General features: G+C 39.4%; 1 protein-coding gene across 3 annotated transcripts in view; it reads right to left on the bottom strand.

Annotated features, from left to right (window-relative positions):
* TESPA1 (thymocyte expressed, positive selection associated 1) overlaps positions 1–12157 on the bottom strand; it is a 75122-nt gene that overhangs the window by 28863 nt on the left and 34102 nt on the right. For 2 of the 3 annotated variants that reach the window (XM_024736455.1, XM_024736454.1), the window contains exon 11: positions 4376–4554. In XM_024736455.1, coding sequence (XP_024592223.1) covers positions 4376–4554 — 179 coding nt within the window. Of the gene's footprint in view, positions 1–3690; positions 4555–12157 lie in introns of those variants that run through there. The other variant, XM_024736453.1, reaches the window with a different exon arrangement.

Here is a 12157-nt window from a genome sequence, read left to right as displayed (position 1 = left end):
CAACTCAGGACTGTCTTTTACAGGGACCTGGGAGCTATCTCTTTGGAATGTAATCTTCGAAAGAGAATTAGCACCTTTATATCCCAGTTTCTGTGGGAGGGTAGGCGCCTAACATCATAGGTGTCTAGCCCTAAGTTGAAAAACTGTCTCCTGTCACAAAGATATGAGAGAGATTTTTCCTTTGGATAAAGCCAGTTAGCAAATACAGATGGCCTATGGCCACCTCCTAAGGTCCTTGGTGCTTTTCCATTAGCTCACTCTCACCCTTAAAAACTATCACTCCTGCTTCAGCAGAGTTGAGTTCAGGCTTAGTTCTGGCCTCTCTCCATATTGCAGTAGCCATGAATAAAGTAACACAGTTAGTGAGTGTCTAGATTCTAAACCTACCCCTCACTTTACTGACATTCTGATGCTGTGAGTCAGCGCTTTCTGTCTCATTAGAATCCTTCCTAGAATAAACATTGCTGTGCTAAAAGCACTTTTATACCATTACTTTGCTTATTCCAATCCAGTATACTAGACAGGACAGTCCTCAGTAACTTTACTTTACAGTTGAGAACTTAGGGAGGTTAAACACCATGCCTAAATCATACAGCTGGCTAGTGAATGATGAGGGTATAGGCTTTCATATTTGGGGCCCCAAGTAGGGTTTATATCCTTGTTGCACTCTGGAGCTGTGAATCTAAGTAGAGCCAGATACCTGGGAAGGGATAACTTGAAATACCCGCCCAATCCTCAGATTTTGGCAACTCTGAAAACTTATACCCTCTCCAAACCAGCTAAGGACCTCTGGTCCCTCTATCCCCATTCCAATGGTCCCTCTATCCCCATTCCAATGGTCCCTCTCCCCACTCTTCCACCCAGCAGCCTCCAGAGGCCTTCATGTAGTCTGGAAAAGCCATCTCCTATAGCCTTTTCCACCCACATTACTTTCCTTTGAACCAGCTCCCTGTAATGACCCTGTCTTTCCCCAGCCTATACTTAGGATTCACTTAGAAACCGCAATTTGTACATGGACACCTGTCACTTTGCCTTGTGGGGCTGCAAGTATGAGCAGCCTGCTTCTTGTGGGTGTCCTACATCCCAGACTGGCTCCTCTCCTTTCACAGGGTTTCCTAGGTGACCCAGGATGGCAGTGAGGGCAATGGGGGTGAGGTGGGAGTAGTTGTGGCAGAGAGAAATCAGCATTGAAAGGGTGTTAGGGATTAATCTCCAAAATATACCAACAACTCACGCAGCTCAATGTCAAAAAACAAACAACCCAATCAAAACATGGGCAGAAGATCTAAACAGACATTTCTCCAAAGAAGACATACAGATGGCCAAGAAGCACATGAAAAGATGCTCATCACTGCTAATTATTAGAGAAATGCAAATCAAAACCACAATGAGGTGTCACCTCACATCAGTCAGAATGGCCATCATCAAAAAGTCTACAAATAACAAATGCTGGAGAGGGTGTGGAGAAAAGGGAACCCTCCTACACTGTTGGTGGGAATGTAAATTGGTAAAGCCACTATGAAGAACAGTATGGAGGTTCCTTAAAAAACTAAAAATAGAACTACCATATGATCCAGCAGTCCCACTCCTGGGCATATATCTGTAGAAAACCATAATTCGAAAAGATGCATGCACCCCAGTGTTCACTGCAGCACTATTTACAATAGCCAGGACATGGAAGCAACCTAAATGTCCATCAACAGAGGGATGGATAAAGAAGATGTGGTATATATATATATATATTCCATTGTGTGTGTGTGTATACACACACACACACACACACACACACACATAAATGGAATATTGCTCAGTCATAAAAAAGAACGAAATAATGCCATTTGCAGCAACATGGATGGACCTAGATATTGTCACACTGAGTGAAGTAAGTCAGACAGAAAAAGATAAATATCATATGATATTGCTTATATGTAGAATCTAAAAAAATGATACAAATGAACTTATTTACAAAACAGAAATAGAGTCACAGATGTAGAAAACAAACTTATGCTTACCAGTGGAGGAGAAAGGATGGGGAGGGATAAATTGGGAGATTGGGATTGACATATACACGCTACTATATATAGAATAGATAACTAATAAGGACCTACTGTATAGCACAGGGAACTCTAGTCAATACCCTGTAATGGCCTATTGGCAAAAGAATCTAAAAAAGAATGGATAAGTTTCCCCAGTTTCTGTGGAAGGGTAGGAGCCTAACTTAGGGGTAGGGGGAGGAGAGCTAGTTCCAAGTTGCAAAACTACCTCCTGTCAAGAAGATACCAGAAAGTTTACTTTTCCTTTGGGTAAGGACAATTAGCAAACAGAGATGGTCTAAGAAGCCTTCCACTACAGCTCTTAAAAACTCTCCAGCCCTTTGTTTCCACCTAGCTAGGCAACCAGACTGGTCTATGCTCTATGACTGGCAGTACTATCAAAATAAAATAGAGTTCTGTTTGCTCGTAATATCTGGTATGATTTTTTTTATCTTTAACACTCATGGTTATCCTTTCTGTCTAATCCCTTTCTCCTGATCTTTGCTATTGTTGACTAAAAAATTATTCACAACCTAAGAGTTGAGAGCTGTTTTTTTAAAAAATATATTTATTTATTTACTTTTGGCTGCATTGGGTCTTTGTTGCTGCACCTGGGCTTTTCTTTAGTTGCAGTGAGCAGGGGCTACTCTTTGTTGCAGTGCGCGGGCTTCTCATTACGGCGGCTTCTCTTGTTGAGGAGCATGGGCTCTAGGCACACGGGCTTCAGTAGTTGTGACACACAGCCTCAGTAGTTGTGGCGCACAGGCTTAGTTGCTCCGCGGCATGTGGGAATCTTCCGGGACCAGGGCTCAAACCCATGTCTCCTGCATTGGCAGGCGGATCCTTCACCACTGCGCCACCAGGGAAGCCCTGAGAGCTTTGTTTTATTTGGCGAGAATTTTTAGGACTTCAAGCCTGGGAGGCAGAATCTCAAGTAATCCTGAGAGTACCGCTCTGAGGAGGCCAGGGAGGGGAGCTAGGATACACAGGAGTTTTGTAACAGAGCGCAGGTAGTCGGGAACATCAAAAGATTACTATTAATGAAAGAAAACCAGATATGTCAAGTTAAGGAATTTCACGCTTTTCTATGTATGAGAAGATGCAGGAATGTGGCTCACTGAAATCATTCCTTTGATATGCACCTCAGCTCTCTGGGGCCGGTATCCTGTGTTTTCATATCCTGAGTTTCCTCAGGGCTCACCGACTCACGTTGAAGGGCTGCAGTCACTGATGACTGTGACATCCTTTGTTTACTGGTATGGTAGGCAATATTCTAATTGTCTACCATACACTATCTTGCAGTGTATTAGGCAACCAAGTAATACATTACTGTAAGCGTGCGCGCGTGCGTGTGTGTGACCTCTCCCACCCTACTAGAATTTTCTTCGAGAAGGAATGTATCTAAAATGCTCTATACCACATATGGCCTGGTAGAGTCCTGTCAGTGTTCAAGCTCTGTTTATTGACAAAACATTTTCCTTCTGACACAAACCACAACTGCTTATTCTTTTTAAAATATGCCAAGGTTGGGCTTCCCTGGTGGCGCAGTGGTTGAGAGTTCGCCTGCCGATGCAGGGGATGCGGGTTCGTGCCCCGGTCCAGGAGGATACCACGTGCCGCAGAGCGGCTGGGCCCGTGAGCCATGGCCGCTGGGCCTGCGCATCTGGAGCCTGTGCTCTGCAGCAGGAGAGGCCACAGCAGTGAGAGGCCCGCGTACCAAAAAAAAAAAAAAATTCCAAGGTTTAAAAACGTATTTTTATTTGTATTGTTTTCTGCCAGCAGAAAATACTGCGAATTTTTTGCAATGGCCAAGAGGAGGGATTCTGAATCCCGCTCATCTCTTTTCCTATGAAGATCCAAAATTTAGGATACAGGGAGAAAATGGTTTTAGTGGGGAGGCTCCAAGCGTATCTCCTTGGATGAGGCCTCAAGAAGAAAAACAGGACAGTGGTATGGTGGAAGACTTCCTGGAATTTAATTGGGAGCACAGAGGGATGAATAGAGGCTCAGAGGGAATCCTACTGTAGGCTGCACCAAGGTTTCAGGGCCTGAAAGTGGGATTTGTGCTTCCTCATTTAGCTTGAGCCCTTTTAGAGTATTCCAGTAGCAACCCTTGTTCCTCAAATGTGATCATCCTTAAATCTTCTAACTGTCCTAGGCAGTGTCAAAGCTTGAGCGAAAATTAAGTATTTGTCCAGGTTACCACTGTCCCTATCATGTAGATCATGTATTCTAATACCCACAGAGTAGAAAAACCAAAGAGAAATGAAGTGACTGCCTATGGTCTGTCTCTTTGCATGCTGTTCATGATAGCATCAGGATGGAGATTCCAAGTCTCTTACTCTGGTCTTCTGTCCAGTGTACCATGCTGCTTTTCCCCTACTGAGATTAGGAGTCTGTAGGGCCAGAGAGCAGGAGCTGGATATTGGAGGCCATACAGCCTCCTGCAAGAGGAGGTGGGAGTTAGGCTCTTCTATGAAGCTGCTGCTGTCAGAGCACGTGCTGTGGTGGTGGTAAAAGCCTGCAATGGGAATTTAAAAGAAACACATCATGCATTTTTTTAAAAACTGAAGTATAGTTGATTTACAATGTTGTGTTAGTTTCAGGTGTACAGCAAAGTGATTCAGTTATACATTCTTTTTCATTATAGGTTATTACAAGATATTGAATACAATTCCCTGTGCCATACAATAAGACCTTGTTGTTTATCTGTTTTATATATAGTAGTGTGTATCTGTTAATCCCAAACTCCTAATTTATCTCTCCCCCTCTCCCACTATCCCCTTTGGTAACCATAAGTTCGCTTTCTATGTCTGTGAGTTTGTTTCTATTTTGTAAATAAGTTCATTGGTATCATTTTTTAAGTTTCCACATATAAGTGATATCATATGATATTTGTCTTTCTCTGTCTGACTTACTTCACTTAGTATGGTAATCTCTAGGTCCATCCATGTTGCTGCAAATTGCATTATTTCATTCTTTTTTATGGCTGAGTACTATTTCATTGTGTATATATACCATATCTTCTTTATCCATTCATCTGTCTGTGGACATTTAGGCTGCTTTCATGTCTTGGCTATCGTAAATAGTGCTGCTATGAACATTGCTGTGCATGTATCTTTTTGAATTAGAGTTTTCACTGTATATATTCCCAGGAGTGGGATTGCTGGATCATATGGTAACATTATTTTTAGTTTTGAAAAGAACCTCCATACTGTTCTCCATAGTGCCCGCACCAATTTACATTCCCACTAACAGTGTAGGAGGGTTCCCTTTTCTCCACATCCTCTCCAGCATTTATGGTTTGCGGGTTTTTTAATGGTGGTCATTCCGACTGGTGTGAGGTGATACCTCATTGTAGTTTTCATTTGCATTTCTCTGATAATTAGTGAAATTGAGCATCTTTTCATGCACCTGTTGGCCACCTGTATGTCTTCTTTGGAGAAATGTCTATTTAGGTCTTCGGCTCATTTTTTGATTGGGTTGTTTGTCACATCATGCATCTTTTTTTTTTTTTTTGCGGCACACGGGCCTCTCATTGTTGTGGCCTCTCCCGTTGCGGAGCACAGGCTCTGGACACGCAGGCTCAGCGGCCATGGCTCACGGGCCCAGCCACTCCGCGGCATGTGGGATCTTCCCGGACTGGGGCACGAACCCGTGTCCCCTGCATCGGCAGGCGGGCTCTCAACCACTGCGCCACCAGGGAAGCCCACATCATGCATCTTTGAGACAACTTTGTGTACTGGATTGGTAGAAACTTTTAGACCCTCCCTGGGGAAATGCTTCTCACTACTATAAGTAATATTTAAAGTTATTATCAGCAGCAGAAGCAATGGGATCAAAGAGTCATGTGACTTAGGCTTTCTGCTCTTCTCACCATGAAATGAGATTCCTGAAAAAGTTCACTTCTTAATGTTTAGACTTATAAAAGTATACCTATGCTTTTATTCTTATTCTTTTTATAGACTGCTGAGCACTGCTGGAGAAAATGACAAAACTATTCCCAATCCATGTTCTGCACCTTGAGCTGAGCCCTAATGCTGTTCACCAATTCGACTATTAATACATATTTCTATTAATAAATATTATTCTTGCCCTTTCTCCATAGTGGTGATCTCAAATCTTTATGATCCTCCTCAAATTTCTTGCCTCATGCTTTTAATGATGACCCAACAGGAAAAAGAGAGAAACCAGTAAGCATATATTTCTTGACCTCCTCTCCAGACAACCAATGTAACTGTATTCACATCTGTCCTTTTTCCTTTCCTCTAAACTCAAAGGACCTGGCTAAACCCTCCAAAATGCTTTGGATCTCAACTTATTCCAGCTCTCTGTTGACCTCACATCCTCATTTCCCTTCCCTCCTGAACCATGGCCTTCTCCACCCTATTGATTCTTTTCCTTCAGCAAATATACATGCTTAAAACTTCCACATCCTAGAAAACAACAAAACACTCCTTAGAGTCTCTTGACCCCTTTACCTACTTTGTTTGCATAATTTCCTATTCATTTTTCACATTAATATTGTAAAGCCCTGTCACACAATAAAAATACTGTTACCAAGTTTCCTAATCATTTTCTAGTGGAAAATCCAAAGGTATAGTTGCATTGTCTTTCCTAGTGGATAGTTTATGACATATGTTACTGAACACTACACCTTCCTTCCTGAAGCAGTATTTTGCCTTTTTAAACTTATACTTTAAAATATTTGCCTTCCAACTTGTTGCTTCTACTGTATTTTGTTCTTAATAAAAGGGCATTAATATTCACTTAGTTACCTAAGGTGAAACCTGCCAATTTCTCTGTGTTCCTTTATTTTTCTCATCCCTTCCCTCTCCCACAAACACAAATATGCTTGGTCTTAGGCTTAGCCATTGTACATATTAAATATCTCAAAAGCTCACTCTTCTTCCTCTCTATTCCCAGCACTCTTGTCTTATTTCTGGTCATTACATTTCTCCTCAGTCTTTTGTGGTAGACTCTGAGATGATTTTCCTTACTCCACTAGCTCCCTATTTAATCCATCTCCCATACCTCTGCTAGAATGATCTTTCTAAAAGATAAATCTAATCATGTCACTTCCTTCATACATTTTTAAGTAGTTTCCTATCTTCCTAGACTAAACCAAAACTCTGAAAATAACACAGAAGACTTTGTTTCATAATCTGATTTCTATTTATCTTTCCTATTCTTAATTTTGATCCTCTCCCACATATTCCCTTTCGACCACTAGGCAGAAGGTGTAGCTTCTGAAGATACAGTATTATGACATTCCATTCCTCTTTGCCTCTGAACGTGTTTTCTCTCTGCCTAGGATATCAATGTCTTGTTTCTTCTTCTACCTCCCCCCATACCTTTCTCCTGTTCAACTTTTACTCGTCTGTCCAGATTCACCTGGACATGTCATCCTCTGGGAAGTTCATTTTTCGATGTCCCTATGGCATTTGATGAAATTAAATCAAAGTAATTGTGGATTTTCCTATCATGTCTTTCACTAAACTATGAGCTCCAAGTGGCCTGTGAGTGTTCCTGCTTAACCTGCCTAACACTCATCTTGCTGGTGAGTTTATAAGAAGGCAAGCAAAATTCAGTGTTGATAAAGGTAGTGAGGTTATTGGTGCTTAGCTCAAAGGGTTAGGGCACAAGTAAACGAAGGTCAGATTCAAGTAAAGGTAGTGAGGCTTGCTCTGATCCACAGCTACAGTCTGAGCTCCTGCACACTCTGGGCAGTGTGCACTGATGAGAAGAGCACTGGTTTGGAGTCAGGAGACCTAAGTTCTAGCTCTGATTCTGATATTAACTAAATAACTGATTCACTTTGTTATAAAGCAGAAACTAACACACCATTGTAAAGCAATTATACCCCAATAAAGATGTTTAAAAAAAAAACTAATTACATAATCTTGCTAAGTAATTTTCCTGCTCTGAGCCTTATCAAGCATAAAATGGTTTTTGCTCTCTATGTGATTATAAGGTTTATGTGAGATAATATCTCCAAAAAGGTTATATAATCACTAAAGGCCATTCACATGAAGGGCTAGATGAGGTAGTGTGGATGGAGCCAGGGCCTCTGATCTGCACATCTCCAGGAGCAATGCTTACACTACAGTCTATGTGAATGTTGACACGTGAAGCCACGTGGCGTGACTGCCTTGGATACAGCCTTGGTAATCCACTGGAATATTTGAAATGTATAACGCAGAAAATGAACATTATGTTAGGCATATAGAAATTACTCTTCTGCCTTCCACAGTTCCAAAGAAGAATGAGGCAGTACAGAGAAAGGGAAAGCAAAGGAAGAGAAACGAAGATGCAAAGTGTAATGGCAAACACAAATTCAAAATAAGAAGTTAAATTTCCTTGTTGAGAAATAGGCTTTGCCTCCACCCCCCTTTTCTTAAAGCATGGTTCTTTTGTGTGTGGGGAGGGGTGATGAGAACTCTTAAGATTTACTTTCTTAGCAACTTTCAAATTTGCAATACAATATTATTGACTACTGTATCCAGGCTGTATACTATATCCCCATAGCTTATCTATCTTATAACTGAAAGTTTGTACCTCTTGATCCCCGTAACCCATTTCACTTACCCTCCAACACTTTACCCCTCTGGCAACCCCAATCTGTTCTCTGTATAATGAGTTTTGTTTTGTTTGTTTGTTTTGTTTTTAGATTCCACATAGAAGTGCAATCATATGGTATCTGGTTTCTCTGTCAGACTGATTTCCTTTAGCATAATACTTTTTTTTAAACGTTTTTATTGGAGTATAATTGCTTTACAATGGTGTGTTATTTCTGCTCTATAACAAAGTGACATATACATATATCCCCATATCTCTTCCCTCTTGCGTCTCCCTCCCTCCCACTCTCCCTATCCTACCCTTCTAGGTGGTCACAAAGCACTGAGCTGATCTCCCTGTGCTATGTGACTTCTTCCCACTAGCTATCTATTTTACATTTGGTAGTGTATATATGTCAATACCACTCTCTCAATTTGTCCCAGCTTACCCTTCCCCCTTCCTGTGCCCTCAAGTCCATTCTCTGGTAGGTCTGCGTCTTTATACTCTTGAAGTCCATGTATGTTGTTGAAAATGGTAAGATTTCTTTTTTTAATGGCTGAGTAGTATTCCACTGTATACATATACCACCTCTTCTTTATCCATTTATCCATTGATGGACACACGTTGTTTCCATATCTTGGCTATTGTAAATAGTGCTGCAATGAACACAAGGGTGCATGTATCTTTTCAAATTAGTGTTTTCATTTTATTTGGATAAACACTCAGAAGAGCATTTACTGGTAGTTCTAATTTTAATTTTTTGAAGAACCGCCATACTGTGTTCCATAGCAGCTGCATCAATTTACACTCCCATCAGCAGTTCATGAGGGTTCGCTTTTTTCCACATCCTTGCCAACACTTGATACTTGTTGTCTTTTTTACCATGTTGACAGGTGTGAGGTGCGATCACATTGTGGTTTTGACTTGCATTAGTGATGTTGAGCATCTTTTCATGTGCCTATTGACCTGATCTGTATGTCTTCCTTGGAAAAACGTCTATTCAGATCCTGCCTATTTTTTAAATAGATTGTTTTTCTTATTAATTGAGTTATATGAGTTCTTACATACTTTGGATATTAACCGCTTATTGGGTATATGATTTGAAAATATCTTCTCCCATTCAGTTGGTTGCCTTTTTATTTTGTTGATGGTTTCCTTCACTGTGCAGAAGCTTTTCAGTTTGATATAGTCCTATGTATTTACTTTTGCTTTGTTTCCATTGTTTCTGGAGTCAGTCAAAAAAAAAATATTGCTAAGATCAATGTTAAGGAGCCTACTGCCTATGCTTTTTTTTTCCTAGGATTTTTATGATTTCTGGTTTTACATTCAAGTCTTTAATCCATTTTGAGTTAATTTTTATGTATGGTGTAAGATAGTGGTCCAGTTTCATACTTTTGCATGTGGTTGTCTAGTTTTCTCAACATAATTTATTGAAGAGACTCTTCTTTCTTCACTGTTTCTTCTTGCCTCCTTTGTTATAAATTGGTTAACCATACATGGGTGGGTTTATTTCTGGGCTCTCTTATCTGTTGCATCAATCTGTTTTTATGCCAATGCCATATTGTTTTTATTACTATAGTTTTGTAGTATAGTTTGAAATCAGGGAGTGTGATGCCTCCAGCTTTGTTTTTCTTTCTCAAGATTGCTTTGGCTGTTCAGGATCTTTTGTGATTCCATATAAATTTTATGATTGTGTATTTGATTTATGTGAAAAATACCCTTGGTATTTTGAAAGAGATTGTACTGAATCTGTATATTGCTTTGGGTAGTAAGGAAGTTTTAATAATTAATTAATAATTATTATTATTGATAATAATCATTTTTAATTAATTAAAGAATTAATTAATTCTTTAATTAATTAATTAAAGAATTAATTAATTCTTCTACTCCATGAGCATAAAATATCTTTCCATTTATTTGTGTCTTCTCCAATTCTTTCATTGATGTCTTATAGTTTTCAGTGTAGAGATCTTTCACCTCCTAGGTTAAATTTATTCTAGGTATTTTAATTTACTTTATGATGCAATTATAAATGGGATTGTCTTCTTAATTTCTCTTTCTGATAGCTCATTGTTAGTGCTTAAAAATGCAACAGACTTTTGTATATCAATTTTGTATCCTGCACGTTTACTGAGTTTGTTTATTAGTTCTCACAGTTTTTTGGAGGAGGCTTTAGGGTTTTCCATATATAAAATCATGTCATCTGCAAATAGTGACAATTTTACTTCTTTCTTTCCAATTTGGATGCCTTTTATTTCTTTTTCTTGACTAATTGCTCTGGCTAGGACTTCCAGTACTATGTTGAATAAAAGTGGTGAGTGTGGTCACCCCTTCCTTGCTCCTCATCTTAGAGGAAAAGCTTTCAGCTTTTCGCCATTGAGTATGATGCTGGCTGTGGGCTTGTCATATATGGCCTTTATTATGCTAAGTCATGTTCCCTCTATGCCCACTTTGTTGACAGTTTTGATATATTTAAGTTGATAGCAAGTTAAGTTTGAATGCATTCTAAAACTCTATATTTTAACGCCCCCATCCAAATTTTGTGGGTTTTATTTATTTTTGTTTTTTAATTGAAGTATAGTGGATTTGCAATGTTGTACAAATCTCTGCTGTACAGCAAAGTGACTCAGTTTTACACATTATACATTCTTTTAAAATATTCTTTTCCATTATGGTTTGTCCCAGGAGATTGGATATAGTTCCCTCTGCTATACAGGTAGGACCTTGTTGTTTCACATTTTGTGTTTTTGATGTCACATTTTACATCTTTTTATTTTGTGTACCTCTTACCTAATTATTTTAGTTCTAGTTATTTTTACTGCTTTTGTATTTTAACCTTCATACTGGATTTATAAGTTATTAATCCACTACCTTTAATATATATTTACCTTTACCAGTGAGATTTTCACTTTCATATGTTCTCTTGTTAGTAATTAGTGTCCCCTTTTTTCAGCTTAATGAAGGTTCTTTAACATTTACTGCAAGACTGGTTTAGTGGTGATGAACTCCTTTAGCTTTTGCTTACCTGGAAAGTTCTTCATCTTCTTTTCAATTCTAAATGATTACCTTGCTGGGTAGAGTATTAATTGGTTGGAAGTTTATTTCTTTCAGCACTTTGAATATATCATGCCACTCCCAGCCTGCAGTTTTTGCTGAGAAATTGGCTGATAGTCTTATGGAGGTTAGCTTCTGCATAACAAGTTGTTTTTCTCTTGCTATTTTTAAGATTCTCTCTTTATCTTTAACTTTTGACATTTTAATTATAATCTTGGTGTGGCTCTCTTTGGGTTCATCTTGTGTGGAACACTCTGGGCTTCTTGGATCTAGACAGATCCAGACATCTAGTCTGTTTCCATCACCAAGTTAGGGACATTTTCAGCCATTATTTCTTCAAATATGTTTTCTGCCCCTTTCTCTCTTCCCCTTCTGGTACCCCTACAATTCAAATGTTATTCCTCTTGATGTTGCCTCATAGGTCCTTTAAGCTATCTTCACTTTTTAAATTTCTTTGTTCTTTTTGCTGGTCTGTTAGGTGAATTCCACTGCCATGTCTTCCAGATCACTGA

This window comes from Neophocaena asiaeorientalis, unplaced genomic scaffold (assembly GCF_003031525.2).
Source record: "Neophocaena asiaeorientalis asiaeorientalis breed wild unplaced genomic scaffold, Neophocaena_asiaeorientalis_V1.1 scaffold134, whole genome shotgun sequence".
In the NCBI taxonomy this organism is placed as follows: domain Eukaryota; kingdom Metazoa; phylum Chordata; class Mammalia; order Artiodactyla; family Phocoenidae; genus Neophocaena; species Neophocaena asiaeorientalis.
This window is presented reverse-complemented; position numbering and strand designations above follow the sequence as displayed.